The 18,319-nt window shown below is 39.4% G+C and overlaps 3 protein-coding genes across 10 annotated transcripts; 1 reads left to right on the top strand and 2 right to left on the bottom strand.

Moving 5' to 3' along the window:
• Positions 1–427: 427 nt before the first annotated feature.
• Positions 428–9,322, top strand: ldhbb (lactate dehydrogenase Bb). 8 transcript variants are annotated; one of them, XM_040134163.1, is made up of 10 exons: positions 428–547; positions 2,171–2,220; positions 2,538–2,707; positions 5,072–5,208; positions 6,346–6,463; positions 6,740–6,913; positions 6,991–7,164; positions 7,293–7,410; positions 8,087–8,210; positions 8,878–9,322. In XM_040134163.1, the coding sequence occupies exons 4-10, from the start codon at positions 5,080–5,082 to the stop codon at positions 9,043–9,045; spliced, it is 1,005 nt and encodes a 334-aa protein (XP_039990097.1). In that variant the 5' UTR covers positions 428–547; positions 2,171–2,220; positions 2,538–2,707; positions 5,072–5,079; the 3' UTR covers positions 9,046–9,322. The 8 variants fall into 8 exon arrangements, with proteins under 8 accessions (XP_039990097.1, XP_039990094.1, XP_039990093.1 ...); XM_040134160.1 differs by having other exon boundaries at positions 2,145–2,220; XM_040134159.1 differs by having other exon boundaries at positions 428–888.
• A 2,060-nt stretch (positions 9,323–11,382) lies between these two features.
• On the bottom strand, positions 11,383–12,843 carry LOC120792887 (spexin prohormone 1-like). The gene is made up of 5 exons (XM_040132272.1): positions 12,781–12,843; positions 12,625–12,670; positions 12,472–12,531; positions 11,535–11,621; positions 11,383–11,432 (listed from the first exon to the last, which is right to left on the bottom strand). The coding sequence occupies exons 1-5, from the start codon at positions 12,841–12,843 to the stop codon at positions 11,383–11,385; spliced, it is 306 nt and encodes a 101-aa protein (XP_039988206.1).
• A 1,860-nt stretch (positions 12,844–14,703) lies between these two features.
• On the bottom strand, positions 14,704–18,319 carry golt1bb (golgi transport 1Bb). The gene is made up of 5 exons (XM_040132454.1): positions 18,163–18,319; positions 17,307–17,398; positions 17,026–17,204; positions 16,852–16,933; positions 14,704–15,329 (listed from the first exon to the last, which is right to left on the bottom strand). The coding sequence occupies exons 1-5, from the start codon at positions 18,185–18,187 to the stop codon at positions 15,291–15,293; spliced, it is 417 nt and encodes a 138-aa protein (XP_039988388.1). The 5' UTR covers positions 18,188–18,319; the 3' UTR covers positions 14,704–15,290.

The raw sequence follows: 18,319 nt of genomic DNA, 5'->3' as shown, positions 1-18,319 counted from the left end.
CGCAGTATTGATTAAATGGTTTATAACAGACTAAAATGTAATTGTAAACATGTTTTTTTTAATTAATTATTTAAAAACTATAACTCCTCATGCGGACACCCGGAAGTTGAGGCTGCTGTACAGACAATAATGAAAGACTTGACGGTAAAACACGAAATATAAAATATGCCTTCATATGAGAAGTTATTGCTGGTAACTACTGTACGTTAATAAAAACTTAAATATGCACTTATAGTTGCTTACAACACCATTACAGTGTGTTATAACCATTTATTAAATGTTTATATCCTGCTTAAACATACTAAATAGGGGGACTTTTTGTGGAAAGTGTTATCCCTGTCTAACGTTACTGACAAAGCAGTCGACGTATGCACTGAATACGGCAACCGCGATAGTCCTGGCGGGTGGGGCTCGGAATGTAGACCGCTTGCAGTTCAGACAGTACCAGGCCAGCGGGAGACCGGGGAGAAATAATCGAACGTACCCGTGTCTTGGGTTTAAAAAAACGGTTAAATCAACAGACATTCTCGTCTTCGGTAAAATTATGGTAATAACGTTAGTTTGATGAGTATAAACTACAATACAATACAAATACAATACGTAACGTTCCGCGAATGATTTGAGCCTACGGATATTTTGGTACAATACTTTCGTTTTCAACGCAGCTACCTTTCATCTACTAAATTGACACTTAAGATAGGGGTTAACCTAGCTTAGCGTTACCAACTATATAAACGTTACAAGTGCTAGCTCACGTTAAGATAGCCGTTGAAAAGGCTACTCGAGTCAGTGAAGATGCTTTGCCAATCACTCAGCGTTTTCTTACCGTGCAAATTTTCCTTCTATTATCGTGGCCTCCGCACACCTGAAATGGGACAGCTTGACCAGGTACGTTAAGTGCCATCACAAGCCCGATGTTCTCGATCTCGGATGTGGCGGCTGCTGTTGAGGACAGGAGTCTAAATTGGCAGCTGTTGTTAGGCCCAGCAGGGCAGAATACACACCCCTGTGCGTTTCCACTGTTTACAGCGAATTTGAAGTGGACAACACTGTGCTAACACTTCAAGTCTCTCCTACCATCCTAAAGTTCCTTGCAGACTTTCTGCAGATTTAATTTTATGTTTCAGCTGAGCCCACGTAAATATAATCTTTTTTTGCCCTGCTTGTTACATCTACTGTATCTCACACTTCGCCAGGTGCTGAGCAAAAAAGAGCTGCCTTATTGCTGTACCTGAAGGCCAATGTGGATGATCCCCACTGTCTTTCCATTTAATGGAAATACCAGAATGTGCATGACTGTGGCCTTACTGTTAGCCAGGTCAATTTTAATTATATAGCCCAATATAAAAAAAAATTGCCTCATTGGACTTTGTAGTCTATAATCTCTGACCATAGACCCTCAGGTTGGATTAGGAAAAACTGCCCCCCACCCCCAAAAAAATGAAAGAATCCTCGGGAAGAGCAGCAGAGAAAGGATCCCTCTTCCAGGACGGAAAGACATGGAGTAGATGTCGTGTACACAGAATAGAGCACAAATTAGATTTATAATATGGACAATCAGGATTAAAGAATTAAAGATAGATTTGAAAAATATATTAAGAATATGATCTGGGGGGACATAGAGCAACTTCCAGGTGCCACTAAACAGATAGGACCTGAGCAACACGACCTCCCCTCCTCCATGGACAGGTGAATTTGTAGATAGTTAAAAGTTCCCTCACCTGGGGCACTACACCATGTTTTTTTATGAAAGAGGCAAATGTAGCCTCTGCATTTGAAAAACCATAAATTGTGTCTCCTGTATTCTTTTTTTGTAACTTAGACCATGGGACGCTAAATTAATTATATTCTTTCTAGTGAGTTGGCAGCTCCTGAGTGTAGCCAGTATTATTGTAGTTTCTAGAGAAATAAAAGCTAATTTCAAACAATTGTAATCGGGAAAAAAAGTTTTTTGAAGACCTTTGTAGCTGTGGTTAGTAAGGAAATTTTTCATAACTGGTTGATTGTTAGTAAATACTAAAAGCCAATACGTAGTTAATAAAAGACTAATAGCGATCTTGAGCGTAGCTGCTCTTCACAGCTAATCAGATACCAGGCTTGTCTAGTTGTCTTACTGTCTTTTCCTGCTGTGCTTGCGCTGTAAGATTGTTTCTCCCCTTTGCTGGCTCAGTGGTGTTGCATTGAAGAAGAAATGCAGCTCAGCAGTGCTCTGATCCAAGGGTGAGTAAAAAACTCAGCTTCAAAACCTGTTGTCTGTAGTAACACTGTCTATATTAAACAAACACCCTAAATCCACCTGTTCTGGAGCAGCTCCCAGCAACTCCCTGGCTCTGCAGTTGCAGGTGCTAGAGTTGTTTTAGTGTGAAACAGCCTTCACTGGTCCTCAACCAGGGCATAGAAGCTATAAAGCAGGCACTTATTAATAATCAATAATAAACGATAATCATAATTGTGATTCATATTATTAACAACCTTTCTCAATGTGGTATGTGGAACAGCTTATAAACCGTCTTTCTTTTTTTTTTGTTATTTAACAGGAGATGTGCGTTGTTGTCAGTGAACATTGTATAAGCTGACCGGGGTTACCGTTGGAGTGCCAAACTGAGACTTTGTAGGGGATGGAGCAGCTTAGTCAATTAAATCCAGTAGGCTGCAGCCTGACAGCACAGCAGGAAGAGGAGCCGGCACACAGTACAGCACACCAAGGGTGAGTACTACTGTAGCGTTGGAGAAAGGACAAGAATTTATACTCAAACTAGCTGGACCCTCAAGACAACAGGTGAACAGCCATGTTTTCATTTTGTGTAGATTTGAGAGGTCTCTTGGAGGCTGACAGATCTAGAGTGAGTTTGGGTTGTTTTTTGCTTTTTGTTTATTTGTGTTTATTTTTTGTATTTATCTACTTTATGCTGAACTAGTCTTTTGGGGAGAAAGTAAAGGTGTCCAACTTTTCTGTATCAAGTAGCAACAGCTGAACATACTCAGCTCAGATCCTGCTTAGCCCATATAGAACTGCAAGTCACATTTATTTTAGTAATCAGTTTATCCACAATGTAGAAGCGGGTCTGCTTACAGTTGTTTTTACAGTAGTTGTTGACAGCTTCAACTTTGACTGCTTATCTCCAGACGCAACGACAAAACCATCATCTGCATCACTCAAAGCAAACTTTCTTTCTATACTATCAAGAACAAGAAATTCAAATACGTTAATAACATACTTATTCAGGTAAAGCATGTGTAGGGCAGGATGTTATTTTTTTGAAATGTGGTTTTATATGGCACTTTGTGGCTCATCAAATAATTAAAAAATAAGTAAAAGTAAAAGAATATTAAGATTTTGAAAATTAATTAGCAAAAGGCTGTAGACAATATTCTTTATTGAATCCTATAGTATAACAGTCTTTTTAAAAATGGAACTTTGTAGAATTTTTAAATGTTTATGGATTATACTCTGCAGTTTGATCTGTGGCTTTATCAGTAAGAATACCTGCTACCCTCAGTTATATAATTACCTATGCACCAGATTCAAATAATAGAATGTCTTCACTTCTCCACTTTGACTGTCTGTGTTCAAGTTCAAGTGTGATTGGCCCTGTCTCTGCCACATACAAACATTCAACAGATTGCTACACAACTGTCTTTTCTACAATATTTGCATAAGAAGGCAATGATCTGATGATACTCCTGTTACTTGATCAGTCAGGTACCTTTTTCAGGTACTGAATGATCAACCATTTCGGAGAAATGGGTATTTATTATGGATAATGAAAAGTCAAGAAAACTACTGTCCCCCCCTTGCAGGCTAAGCAATGTCATTAACGACTCATGTTTACATGCTTGGAGTGCACAACACTTTCTCTTGGCCATCCAGTTTCATAGGATTAATGAATATACAGTTTCCCCAATGCACTTTCAGTGGGTCTTTATACACAGTGTCTTTTACCTCCTTTAGAGATGGGTTAATTATCCAGATGTCTGAGTATCAGTGCCTCTTGCTTTTCAGCATTTACGATGTGCAGCATCCAATACTAAACCATTCCCAAAGGTATAATGAGCAAAATATTCATTGACTACTAAATCATATATAATTCAGATTCTGTTTCTGGCTATCGTTATTTAACAATGGCATTATCATAGTTGCAATAAAGTCTAATGCATAATACTGTACTTATCTCAGAGAGAGAATTAGGATTACCATAATTTATTAAATAAATGTATAATAATCAAAAATAGAAAACAGTTGTTATTGTTCTTTAGAGACATCCTATTAGATACAAGGTTAATGTTCATCTGTAGTGCAGGTGAAGCAGATGGAAGGAGCGTTAAGGGATTACATTAACTCCTTTAACAGTCTGCAGTCAGTCAAGTGGGCATCCGATTATATTGCTCCATCCTCCCATTTGGGGAGGAGGGTGGAGGGAGAGGAGTGGAGCTGTGTGCAGCTCACAGCTCCCCGGTCCGGCCCTGAGTCACATGTGCTCTGTGCTACCGCTGCAGCTGCAGCTGCCCGGATACCTGCCTCGACTGTCTGGACTGCACATACAGTGACTCTGGGAGTTGTTGTGGATGCGGGGTGTACACAGCTCTGTGGAAACACAACTTAGATATCTATTCAGTTTGCCATGCTGATTACATGGTGGTATTTATACCTCGCAGCTCGGAGCATCGCCGAACAATGCAAGTATTGCTGCTGTTTTTGTCTGTAGCTACGCGTCTTTTGAAGGTGAACTCTGCAGAAGGATAATGTGTGTGTGAGCTCAGTCTGTGTGTTTTCTTTTTTTCTTGTGATGGATCTAGATAACGGAGAAAGTCATGCTTCCATTAGTGCTACTGAGATAAATGTCAGGCTTAATTTGTAATCCCTCTACACTGACTATAACTTTCTACATCATGAATGCAGCATTTATGAAGTTTGAGCACATTGCCTGCTTTCTGGGTGCAGGACTTTTTGCCTCGGGTGTTTCTGTGTGAGATGTTTATCACTTATCAACAACAAACAGACACTGTATGCCTGACCAGGAATAATCCTCTCTTGTTTTCTTCCCTTTCTTCTTTCGTTTACACTTCTCAGCATTTAAAATGGCCTCAATCCTGCAGAAGCTGATCACCCCGCTTTTCAGCGGTCCTCCTGAGCCCCCCAGGAATAAAGTGACAGTGGTGGGCGTGGGCCAGGTTGGCATGGCCTGTGCTATCAGCATCCTGCTCAGGGTAAGAGCCCCACTGGTTCTGCCTCTGCTCAGATTACCCTCCTGCCTGCTGTTGTCACAGGAGGGGGTATTACCCAGGATCCTCCGAGACTGACACCGGATTACTGATCTCTTGGTGTCTGATCTGGGTGTTATCCCTACGCTGTCCTTGTTAAGGTGTGGTGACAATGGCAGAAAAATAATTTGTCATCAAAAGGGAAAACCTAAAGTGACTTTCTACGAAAGCAGTTCAGCCCATCTTTTCTTCTTCAGCTGAAAGTGGGCAGCAGCTTCCTTTGTGAACAGTAGTAATTACTTAGTTTAGTTTATTACATTTATTTGTCAGGGACCATGTACAAAAAAACATTAATCTCATACAAAGAGAAAAGATGTAGTATATTAGGTATTAGCTAAATTCCATACTTCAATATCACGAATGCAGTTAATACAAATACAAGTTTAAAAACATTGACTGCAAAATACTAAATGAAATCATAGATTTAGTATATAAATAGTATATAAGTGTGTGTGTGTGTGTATACACAAATATATATATATACAAACATGTATGTATGTATATATGTATATACATATATACAAACATGTATGTATGTATATATGTATATACATATATACAAACATACATGTTTGTATATATGTATATGTATATATGCAAAGCATGTCACTACTTGCACAGTAGCAAGGTACAACGTTAGTTAAGCAAGTAAATATATTTGTATGATCAGGTTTTTATTTGATTTAAGACCAGTTACAAGTACATCTTGTTTTATATGAATTTCCATCTTGTCTCATATATTTCATTGAGTAGTTACCTGTAGTAAAATATTATTAGTTCAGTAATTGGGCTTTATCTGTGATGAACTATAAATCTTAATCTATAAAACACAACCAAAAGAACATATAACGTGGCTTTATGGAAGCACATACATGCAGAAAAGCTGTAGTTTAAAAGAAACCGTGTGCAAGTGGGAGGCCATACGACAACAATGGGTCGGGTACTGTTAACAGCTTTAACCTCTCTATTGACATTATTTCAACTGGTAAACCCCCCCTGAAAAGCAGTTATGTTGGTGAATGAGTTTACTGCGAGGTGAAGCATTGTCATGTGGTTTGCTCTGACCTTGCCTGATGTGTGTAGGAGCTGGCTGATGAGCTGGCCCTGGTGGACGTGATGGAGGACAAGCTGAAAGGAGAAATGATGGACCTGCAGCACGGCAGCCTCTTCCTCAAAACCCCCAAAATAGTTGCAGACAAAGGCAAGTTTATATCCTAGATATGCCAAGAAATTAAATCTCAGAACCCACTCTTAGCTTGATAAACACAGTTCGGGTATTTTCAGAGTGCAGCTGACTGGCAAACACTCTGACCACTTTTTTGTGCCTGTAAAAATTTACAAAAAGTTTTTTTATGCATCAAATATGATTCACTGATGGTCTAAAGATACAAGGGTTTAGATTGGAATCTGAAAGTGAGCTTTTGCCCTTTTTACCATCCCGACGAATTCACTCCTCTTTCTTCTTCTTCTCTGACAGATTACTCTGTGACAGCAAACTCCCGCATCGTGGTGGTGACAGCTGGAGTCCGTCAGCAGGAGGGGGAGAGCAGGCTGAACCTGGTCCAGAGAAATGTCAACATCTTTAAGCACATCATCCCCCAGATCGTCAATTACAGCCCAGACTGCATCATCATTGTGGTTTCCAACCCAGGTGCTGTCTAACACAATTTCTTCACTCTGTCTTTACTGTCACACAAAAACAATAGTGCTAAAAACTCCCTTCAACAGTGGATGTGCTGACTTATGTGACCTGGAAACTCAGCGGCCTTCCCAAGCACCGCGTCATCGGCAGCGGCACCAACTTGGACTCAGCCCGCTTCCGTTTCCTGATGGCCGACAAACTGGGAATCCACCCCAGCAGCTTCAACGGATGGATCCTGGGAGAACACGGAGACACCAGTGGTGAGGATTTGTGGCATTTGTTTTTTGTCAGCCCTCCTGAACTAACTGCCTGTGAGCAAGCACAAAGAAACTATCACTATCATGTCTTAAGTTTTTGAAAGGAGGGTGATGGTTTCAACGTGTTTTAGTGCCTGTGTGGAGTGGAACAAACGTAGCTGGAGTCAACCTGCAGACGTTAAACCCGGACATCGGCAACGACTGTGACGATGAGAACTGGAAAGAGACCCACAAGATGGTGGTGGACAGGTAGGCCAGAGTTCACTTAGGTTGCTCACATTTCCTTGATTAATAATGTAATCGTATTGTGACCAAATACTCATATATGGATATTTTCGTTCACTGTTCTCACCTCTAAATGAATGATAATATTACATTAAACTCAAATGTAATCAAAACTTTTTCTTGAATTCATAGGATCTTACTCCAGTAAAATACTAAAAATCATTAGTCTCTGTGGTGTTACAGATTAATTAAACTTTATATCATCTGATTTTGAATATTTTGATAATAATTTTCACATATCAAAAACAGAGGCAAAGTGATAATTAATTATTTAATTTATCCACATTGCCATCCTGTCATGTATGAACTAGTCTTTTATTGGTATTAAAATACGTTTGTTTTTTTTTTCCTGGAAATTAGATTTGAAAAGTGAGATTGTATTATAATCAAGGATTAGACATAAATTAAATATTCAACTCTCCTTCTGTCTGTATCCTTCATTGGCGTTGACGAAAAAAGCAGCATTCACGATGCAAAATCTGCTTCTAAGAGTGCTCTTATGTTTTATGAGTTTATTTTTAACACCTCACATCGTTTTTTTTTTTGTTACATTTCAAATCAAATAACGGTAATAAGTCAAAACATTAAACAGTCCAAAGTTAGTTTTTGGTGTTTTAAGTTGTGTCCATGTGTCTCTCAGTGCTTATGAGGTGATCAAACTGAAGGGTTACACCAACTGGGCCATCGGTCTGAGTGTAGCTGACCTGACAGAGAGCCTCATCAGGAACATGAAAAGGATTCATCCCGTTTCCACCATGGTGAAGGTAAATAATGTTCACGCACACACACATACACATATTCCTTCTCACATGCATTTTACACCTCTGAACAGAAACTAAAACTTAACAAATTTTTTTGGATTTGCACACACATGCATTTATAAACATAAACCAAGCTATAGCTTTTCCTTTAAAAGCTTTTACGGGCTAATATCTACAACAAATAATTTTTGTAATGTTAGTGAAAAAAGGCTAGTAACAGCAAAGATTGTTCTTAAACTGCATCGGTTAAAATTGAATTGTGAATTTTAAATGCAAAAAAGCAAAATCCCATTATTATAAATTGATTATGACTGACTTAGATTTAAATCTGAATACTGAATTTTGCTTGTAACTCAAAATTACATTTTATTCTTATCAATTCTGGTTTGATTTTCTTAAATTAAGTCAAGTTCTCAGTAACAAACCTTTCAAATTTTTTTTCCCCAAAGTGTCACATTTAAACCTGATGTTATAATTACATTTAATTTCAAGCATTTGCTTTCAGTTTTAATTTTTGACTAACGAGTTAACTTTCCTATTTTTCACTCACTGTAAATATGGGCATAATGAGTTGAATTCTTTGCAGTTGTGATCACATCTCTGGTGGCTCTAATCTTTGTTTCATAGATGTCTACATGCTCATACAAAAGTGTTTTTTGTTGATCGACAGGGCATGTATGGAATCACTGATGAGGTGTATCTTAGTCTGCCCTGCGTGCTGAACAATGGGGGTGTTGCCAGCGTGGTCAACATGACCCTGACAGATGACGAGGTGGCCCAACTGCAGGCCAGTGCCAACACACTGTGGGACATCCAGAAGGACTTGCAGGATGTCTAACTGACCAGCAGGTGGCGGGATAGCTTCATCTTCCTGACTGCTTATGGCCTGCCATCACTCTACAGTCACTGAAACCAGACAGCTCCACCTTCTGCACCTTCAACCCTATGCCCTCTGTAGAGTCACAGGTATATGTACGGAGATTTAATCCCGTCAGATGTAGCTGTAGATGTCAGCGTTTCTTTACTTCTGCTCGCTGGAGACCAAATGAGTGAAATGTTGCTCTGACTCATTTGTCCTTGACTGTGTTGCAGTGTGGTACCATTTGTCACTTATGTTGCTTTGATGTGTAATAAAGTTTGTTGATGCTTGAACAAGAAGTGCATTTGTTCAGTTATTCAGTGGTGAAGTCCAAATCTACTGTGAAATATAATTTATACACACAATCACTGAGCAATTTATTAGGAACACCATACTAATACTGGGTAGTTCCTCTCTTTGCGCCCAAAACAGCCTCAGTTCTTTGTGGCACGGATTCAATAAGGTGTTGGAAACAATCCTTTGAGATTCTGGTCCACGTTGACATGATTGCATCACATCATTTCTGCAGATTTGTCAGCTGCACATTCATGCTGTGAATCTCCCATTCTACCGCATCCCTAAGGTGATCTATTGGATTCAGATCTGGTGACTGGGGAGGCCGTTGAAGTCCACCCAAGTCATTGACATGTTCATGAAACCAGTTTGAAATGACTTTTGCTAAGGGACATGGTGCATTGTTATGCTGGAAGTAGCCATCAGAAGATGGTAAATTGTGGCCATAAAGGATGCACATGGTCAGCAATAATACTCAGATAGGCTGAGGCATTCACACCATGATTGATTGGTATTATAGGGCCCAAAGTTTCCAAAGAAAACATTCCCCACACTATTACACCATCACCAGCAGCCTGGACTGGTGACACAAGGCAGGTTGAGTCCATGGATTCATGCTGTTGATACCGGATTCTGACCCTACCATCTGCTGCCTCAGTAGAAATCCAAATTCATCAGATCAGGCTACTTTTGTCCAGTTTTAGTGAGCCTGTCCCCACTGCAGCCTCAGATTTCTGTTCCTGGCTGACAGGAGTGGAACCCGATGTGATCTTCTGCTGTTGTAGCTCATCCGCCTCAAGGTTTGACGTGTTTTTCATTCTGAGATGCTTTTCTGCTCAACACAGTTGTAGACAGTGGTTATCTGAGTTACCGTTGCCCTTGCTGTCAGCTCCAACCAGTCTGGCCATCCTCCTCTGACCTCTCTCACCCACAAAGCGTCTCCGTCTACAGACCTGCCGCTCACTCATTTTTTGGTTTTCACACCACTCTAAGTAAAAACTCTAGAGACCGTTGTGTGTGAAAATCCCAGCAGATCAGCAGATTCAAAAAATACCAACAACCATGCTGCAGTCAAAGTCACTGAGATCACTTTTTTTTTTCCTCATGCTGATGTTTGATGTGAACGTTAACTGAAGCTCCTGACTTGTATCTGCAGGATTTTATTTATTGCACTGCTGCCACACGATTGGCTGATTGGATAATCGCATGAACAAGCAGGTGTATGGGTGTTCCTAATAAAGTGCTCTGTGAGTGTACATGTTATCTCTGCACTGTAGGTTATTTCAAAAATTATGAGTCGACTGAACTTAGGCTGCATACTTGGCTGACAGGTTTGCTCTTCTGCTTGTGCATTTCTTGCACAAGATCTTTAAAGGAAACAGTATACATGTAAAAACCTCCAGTCAGTAATCTTCCAAAACTAAATAGTTGCTTTTTATAGAAAATTGTTCATTTAGGAGCCCTTACATGTACAAATGTACTTTTATTCTGATTTATGTCAGTCTAAAAAAAAAAAAAAACAGTATTAAACCCTTGACTCCTCTTCATCTAAGCTGCTGACCTCTGTTTGACCCAGTCATGGCTGGGTCAAGCTGCCATTCCCAATAAAACTCACTGGGCCACCTCTTTTAGTGACCCCAGTGTAGACAGCGTGATGATGTTTATCCCGGTGTTAATCACTATGTGGTGAGAATGACTTAACTGTTGCTGACAGACTTTCTTTTTATATATATATATTGTTTAATTGCTTAACAGGCTGTACCAACGTGAAAGGAAATCCCTGCTGTGCCGAACACACGCTGTAAATCTAAACACTTCAGCCCAACAATAAAATTGAACATATGGCTCAGAATTTAACAATAACAGCTCACAGGCATGGTCATTTTATTTATATAGTTCATTTAATTACAAGTAAACTTGAAAAAAGCAACAAGTAATGTACAGAAAAACATAATAAATACATGAAAATGAAACAATTTAAGAAAAGAAGATAAAAGTGTAGACATGATCTCTGATAGGACCTCACAAATTCAGCTCTTGCCCGTCAGAGTAATTATCTAAAGTGCCTCCACCTGAGGAAGAAGGTAGATAAAAGAAGGATTTGGAAAAAAACAAAATCTTATATCATAGATGATGGTCGGGCAGCATGTTGGTGATGGCTTTCAGGGTTTTACCTTCTTCCAGAGCAGGCTGCAGAAGCCCCAGGAGAATGGATGAGGCCAGAGACAACCCCAGGCCATCGCTGCTCCAGTTGTGAGTCACTGCAGAGATGCAGAGTAAAGACATTTGAAAATGAAGCACGAAATTGCAAAGTCCTAGAAAGAAATAACATACAAACATATGGACATGTTTTTCAGGATCAGCCAAACAGTGTCTGGTCTAATGCTGGAATAAATGTGCTGAAATTAATTGTTGTGAGAAAAACAACTTGGTATCAAACTGTTGTAAAGACTGTATAGATCAGTTATAAGCCATTTGCGGGAGAAACTTTTGTTGCCAGTTTGTTAAACATCCCTCTTTCTTGTCATTAACAGTCAAGTCTGCAGTGATAAATGTCAATAAATTGTTTCTCTTAAAAAACTGCAGTTAAACATGTAAATAAAGTCATTTTTAATGGATTGTGTTTTTCACTCGCAAATAAGCCAGAAGTTAATAAGTCATTTGCAATTAAAAAGATCAATTAATCATTCATTTACATTTTTTTACAATTATTTGTTATGTCTGCAGTTGTAATGTGAATAAATAGTTAGTAAATAAATTGTAGTCCAGATGGTCTGCAGCTAAAAGTGTCATACTGGAGGAAGATCAACTCTAGCCAGAGAGAAATTTCATAACCTGGCAACCCAGATGTTGTCCTGGCTTACAACTGATCTATAAAGGATTAGTAAAAAATGTATCAAGCATTAATAAAGTTCTTATTTACAACTTATAAACCCTGTATAAAGGCTGACTTCTTAGAAAGTGATAGAGGCTTTAAAGAGCCCAATATAATACAACACCACTGCTTGTATAACGTTCTTTCTCTGAATTATTGGATGTTTGCCTGATGGTGAAACTGAAATTAAATGGTTTTGTTTCAGTTTTTTTTCATCATATTATATCATCACTCACCTGAATGTAAAGTGCCCTCTTCGTCTCTGCTGGCGCGCTCCAACACTGAGCGGTGTCCCTCTGCAAAGGATCAGCATTCAGCGCTCACTTCTCTTAATTTGAAAGGACAGCTCATAACAAGCCAGTTCTTCACTGTGCTGAATGTGCGCTTACGTGCTCCTTTTAGGTATAAGATGGCCTGAGGGGTCCAGTTTCTCCGCTGAAAAATGATGCCATCGATACAGTCTTTTAATCTCACACTGATATTTCTACACGTTCGTGATTAAATTCGGCGTAAGACGGGAGAAAGAAAAATGAGCTTTCACTCACCTGTGGCGCTGTCCAGCACTGGGTAACCAGTGTCACCACAAACAATGTGACTATGAGAGACATGGTTGAACTCTGTAATGACATTCAGTTCAATTAAAAGTAACAATAGTACAACGACTAATAACAGAAGTAACGAAGAGGTATCAACCTATATTTATCCATCAGTTGGTATTTTAATTGCCCCAATTTAGTATTAATAAGCAGTATATAAACATTTAATAAATTATTCATGACACACTATAATGTAGACATTTCCATATGTAATTATATATTACAAGGTTTTATTTATGTTTTATCATTTATACTATCATTTGAGATTATCGCAGCTGTGTTTTCCTATATTGTTATTCATTCATCTTTTCACACCAGCCTCCACCTATGGGTTTTAGTCAAACAAACACATTCAAAACATTTTTCTGCCTACAACTACATCATAGTGCGCTATAACCCATATTTTAATGTTTATATGGTCATTATAAATAGTAAATGATCGAAAAACACACACTTAACCACTTTTTCTTTAATCTTAACCAACTTAACAAAACACGCACAATAACACAGCAGGTGTTGCACCACTACAAGCACTTAGAAAGAGACATTGCAAAAAACAATCTTTCAAAATATTATTTTCTAACCATTATTGATTGTTTATATACTGTGTTTGAATGCTAAATAGGGGGACTTAAAGTAAAATATATATTATTAATGATGACAGCTTACCGTTAATGATCCTTTCTCTCTGCTCTCCTACGCGCTGCGGTCTGTGATCAAGTGTTTGATTTTGTGCTTCGTCCTCCTCACCGCTGTTACATTATAAGAAAAAAAAAGAGGCAAACCATCTCGTTATCAACATCAGTGCTGAGGCTGATAGGCGGCTTAATCACGTCACACTATATTTTTCAATTGACGGCAGTGACAGGTGCCGTTGAAACTGTCACTGCTCATTAATCACAGACACGAGGGAGACTTCAACTTTTTGTCAGACTCCCGTGAGCGGCAGCAGAGTCTCTGCAGCAGGTCACCGCAGGATGAGATTTTATGAATGGAGCTGATGTGATGACAGCTTGTATGTGGGTGTAGACACCTGCGGCTGAAGGTTGTGAAAAAGCTGCAATTGTTGGCGCATTTGTTGATGCTTTCTATAAAAAGCTGCATGTGTCTTACGAGTTACTATAGAAGTAACCATAGTGCACTCTTCGAGTGCAGAAGGAGAGATTTATTTGTGTTCACTGAAAGTACTGGTAACACCTTATAATACAGCTCATGCTTTACAGTCAGATTATAAGACAACACGCCCGTCAACTACTCCTACATACAGTAAGAGCAAGACATCTGGATCAAAAGTTACACAAAATGACCACAAAGAAACGCAAAACAACTGCATCCTTTGTGGTCATTTTGTGTCTCTTTGTAGTTATTATGTGTCTCTTTGTAGTCATGTTGTGTCTCTTTGTGGTTGTTTCGCATCTCTTTGTAGTTGGTATGTGTCTCTTTGTAGGCGTATTATGCCTCACTGTGGTCGGCAGTGTCTCTTTCAGCGACATGTTCCAGGCGAGGCCTAGGGGGAACCTTGACCCTTTGGGCCTGTGCCCAGTCGGACTGTTCATCAATCCATCCATGTTTACGGTGTAATTTTGTTGTAAATGTAGGTAGAGAGGAAGAAAACAAGACTCTGAGGAACAAGGGTGTAAAAACTGGATATTCAGTGGAAATAAGAAATAAATTAAACTCTCGAGTATTTTTGTGAATGCTGGGTAGCTTAAGGTACAACACTGGGAAACAAAAAGTTTGTGAAATAAGGTGTTTACAACCTTGTTCATGGTGTGTAATTAAAGAGTAAAAAGGGAAGAACAGCGACGCATTAAATATCCCAGGTGACGTATTTAAAACTGCGATCCCTGCTGCAAAAATATACAACAAAAGTATAAAAGACACACTTTATTTCAAGTATGCACTTACAAAATTTAGGGTCAAACATCTCCACAACAAGCCTCTTGAACTCTTTCCACAACAAGTTCAGGTTTCTTTGCCTAAGTAACATTCAGCTCAACCTTATTTATTTTAAAGTACAAAATTCCAGTAACACTTCACAGAGGAACCCAAAAATGCTCTCAGTGACTGTTTAGGCACACAATCTGGAGGAGTGGATGCTACAAAAGGCTCCAGACTCTCCGCTGAGTTGGTCCAGTGGTCCCAAATTATCAGTCCATAAATATCGGACTGGAATCATACAAAAAAAAAAAAAAAAAAAAGAAGGAAACCTGCTTCCAACCGTTAAAATGAAAAAAAAATCTCTTGGTAACTTTGTCCAGTTGCAGTCAGATACAAAAGTGTTTCCTTCTGACGGAGGAAACTTCCTGATGTCAGTCAAATGTCCACAAATAAACCAATAAACCAGTGTCTTTTGTGCAGAAAAAATGTTTGGATTCACAGTTCTGGAGTGGCAATGACCAAAATATACAGTAACTATTAGAAGCTTTGATAAATACTGAAACTGAAACAACCCACTGTTATACCATAGTGTTGCTCTCGCCAATTTTGTCGACCAGCTGAAAAAGAAAGAGAAAACAATCCAGGGTTATTTATGAGCTGCAAGTTTTACAACTTACCCAGAAATATTCAATGCAAAGTTTAAAGCTCAGAGGAAGAACAAGAGGAAATTGCTTCTGCATCTGTCAGAAGCAAGGGCGTATGTTGGCTTTCAGAAATAAACAATTATATATCTTCTTATCTATAAGAAAATACTAACACTAACTTTCGGATATATATTGTTGTATAAGTGTCTTCACTACAAAGACTACTGATGTTAAGTTCTAGGGTCTTTTTAGGAGATTATTAACTATAAATAGAAATATTGATTATATTTTTTTCTTTACAGCCCATATACAGCCTTAGAGGCTGAACCCAGGGCCAAAAAACTGGAAATCAATCGATGCACCACTCCTTACCTTCATTTATTTATTGATTTATTTATTGACAGACTTGGTTCTGAAATAATAAAAGTGAGGGGCGGCGAAAACAGGATTTTGAAAAGTGAGCGGGTTGATTTAAAACCAAAAAGTCCTGAGGGGAATATTTTACCTGACGAAGGTCTAAGGACCAAAACGTTGATAACGAACTGAGCACATTGGATTGACAGCGTGGGAGATTTCTCAGAAGTCAGAAAGACTTCCTGGTGTGCTACGACTTTGTAGTTATCTGAAGGTTCATTAAAAATCATGGTGATAAAGCAACATGTGAGAGCAGGATTTTTGGCGCGAGGGATAAAGAGATCGTTTAAGAGAGGCCGACAGGATCAGAGCTTGGATATCATGAGCCGGGAGACTTTGCAAACCACGGAAAAGAACGTTTTCCCTAAAGACGGGATGGGGTTTTTATATGAAAACACAGAGAGGCACAAGATTTGCAAAATGTTTGGTGTGCTGAATACAGTACAATACACCACACACACCAGAGAGCAACATTAAAGGAATTATGTTGTGAGAACTGATCCCGAACACTGACTGTCTTTATGGAGACATGAAGACAGACAACAGACTCTTAGAGGGGAGTCCCATGAGGCCGCGCTCAGTACAACAGAGACGCTTTTCTTAGGCGACACAAGAGAACGACTGTCAGCGCTCACGTTTCAGTAAAAGCCTCCTATCGTATGTCACTTTTTTTTTTCACTTTTCTGACATTTTGCAGACCAAACGATCAGTCGATTAATCAAGACAATAATCGGCGGAATAACTGAATAATGAAAATAATTGTTGCACTGTGCTGAATTGCAATAGCTGTTACACAAATAATTATTCACAAAGTTCATCTTTAATTACTGTTTGCCTTTGAGGCCTAACTTGTCGTCGACAGCTTGTAAATTCAGTGTTTTTCAGGATTAAACTGTCAAATATAGGATGTTTGATACGCACCAGAACGCTTTCAAAAAAGTCCTTCAACTGTATGAACACACTTTACAAGGTGAGTAAATGTTATTTGTGAAGAGTTATCAGTCTCAACCAAGTTTTAACTCTCTAATAATTTAAATGTGAGTTCAGTTTGCATGGTTTAATGGTCGACATTGATGCTTACGGTACTGATCCCCGGTAAACTGAGCAAAGACCCGAGCACAGGCACTCGTCTGATGAAGCCCACTGCCACCGGGAAAAATCCCCTGTTGAAGAGAACGAGGTGAGACCCAAAACAATTCACATCAATCAAAGAATACGATGACAACGGGTTTGTCTTCGTTCTGTCTGAGCTTACCTGAATAGGAGGAAGAAACCGTAGATCTCCAGAACGACCCCAATGATCGGCCAGCCGATCAGAACCACAAACACCCCTCCCAGGAAGAAACTGGTGGCTTTTGCTTTGTGTCTCTGGAAGAAAAATCTGAACGTGCGCTCCAGGCCGATGACGAAGGACAGACCGGAGACAAACAGAATCTGTACAACAAGCAGAGGCACACAGAGCATCACAAGTCCGACATCTTTCAGACGACACAAGGGAGATGTCTGACAGCGCGGTGACGTCATTGGTCAACTCACATTTCCGATGGCGAGGAGAGCTTTATCGAAAAACAGCATCATCCCAAAGAAGAGGAAAAACACACCGAACCCTGTCAGCCCCATCCCGATTTCTTTAGAGTTTGAGAGACAAAGGAGTTGTTAGTATGTGCACGTGGTTACATCCCACGTTGTAAACTATTATTTAAATAAAGTTTTCAAATCTAGGGAGAAACTGACACTAACGGGGTCAAACAAACTGATATGAAACAAATATGAAGGTTTTCTAAAATAGGAATTACACTACTGGCTGCGAATTATAGAGGGCAAAATGAGAGTCGCCGTACAACTTAATAAGGAAAAAACTATATGAAATAAGATATGAACCACGTGAGTAAAAAAAATGACTGAATCTCACGATGAACCCCATTAGAAATTGATCTGTTGATCAGTTTCTCAATTGCAAAACAAAAACACACAATTTAAAAGACCATAAAAATTGTGAAAGGCATTAATAAGTCATTGTGTGTTCACGCTTTATGAACTAATTGATCAACGAATGAACTAATTAAAAACTATTGGCCTGGACAATTAATAGTGTAGGACAGTGTAAATTTAATTTAGTATATAAAATATATGTGTTAAAAACTAAGTTAAATATATATACACGTAATTAAGGATGTTATAATGGAGAAATATATAATTTAAATCAGAAATTTATTAATAAGTTAATCACTTCTTTATTTTAAATACTTTACAGTGACGTCGCGATACGTGACGTCGCGGTGCTCTCGGCCAATAGTATTTGAGCGTTTAGCCTCTCGCGTTCGGCTGAACCCGGGTTCTACGCGGGGACGACGATGACAAAGGAGGACGAAGGGCAGCAGGCGGGACCTACTCTGCGAATCCGTGAGGGAGATCATCCTGGCAGCACCGGGAGAAGCTAGCGGCTCACGCGAGGCTCGTGACGGATCGGGGCCCGCTGCTCCTGACGCTGGCGCCGACTGCACTGTGGATGCCCCAGCGGCGGCGGCGAGGGCGACGCTAGCGGCTGG

Source organism: Xiphias gladius, chromosome 8 (assembly GCF_016859285.1).
Source record: "Xiphias gladius isolate SHS-SW01 ecotype Sanya breed wild chromosome 8, ASM1685928v1, whole genome shotgun sequence".
NCBI lineage: Eukaryota > Metazoa > Chordata > Actinopteri > Istiophoriformes > Xiphiidae > Xiphias > Xiphias gladius.
Note: the sequence above shows the minus strand (reverse complement) of the source record. Positions and strands in the feature narration are given on the sequence as shown.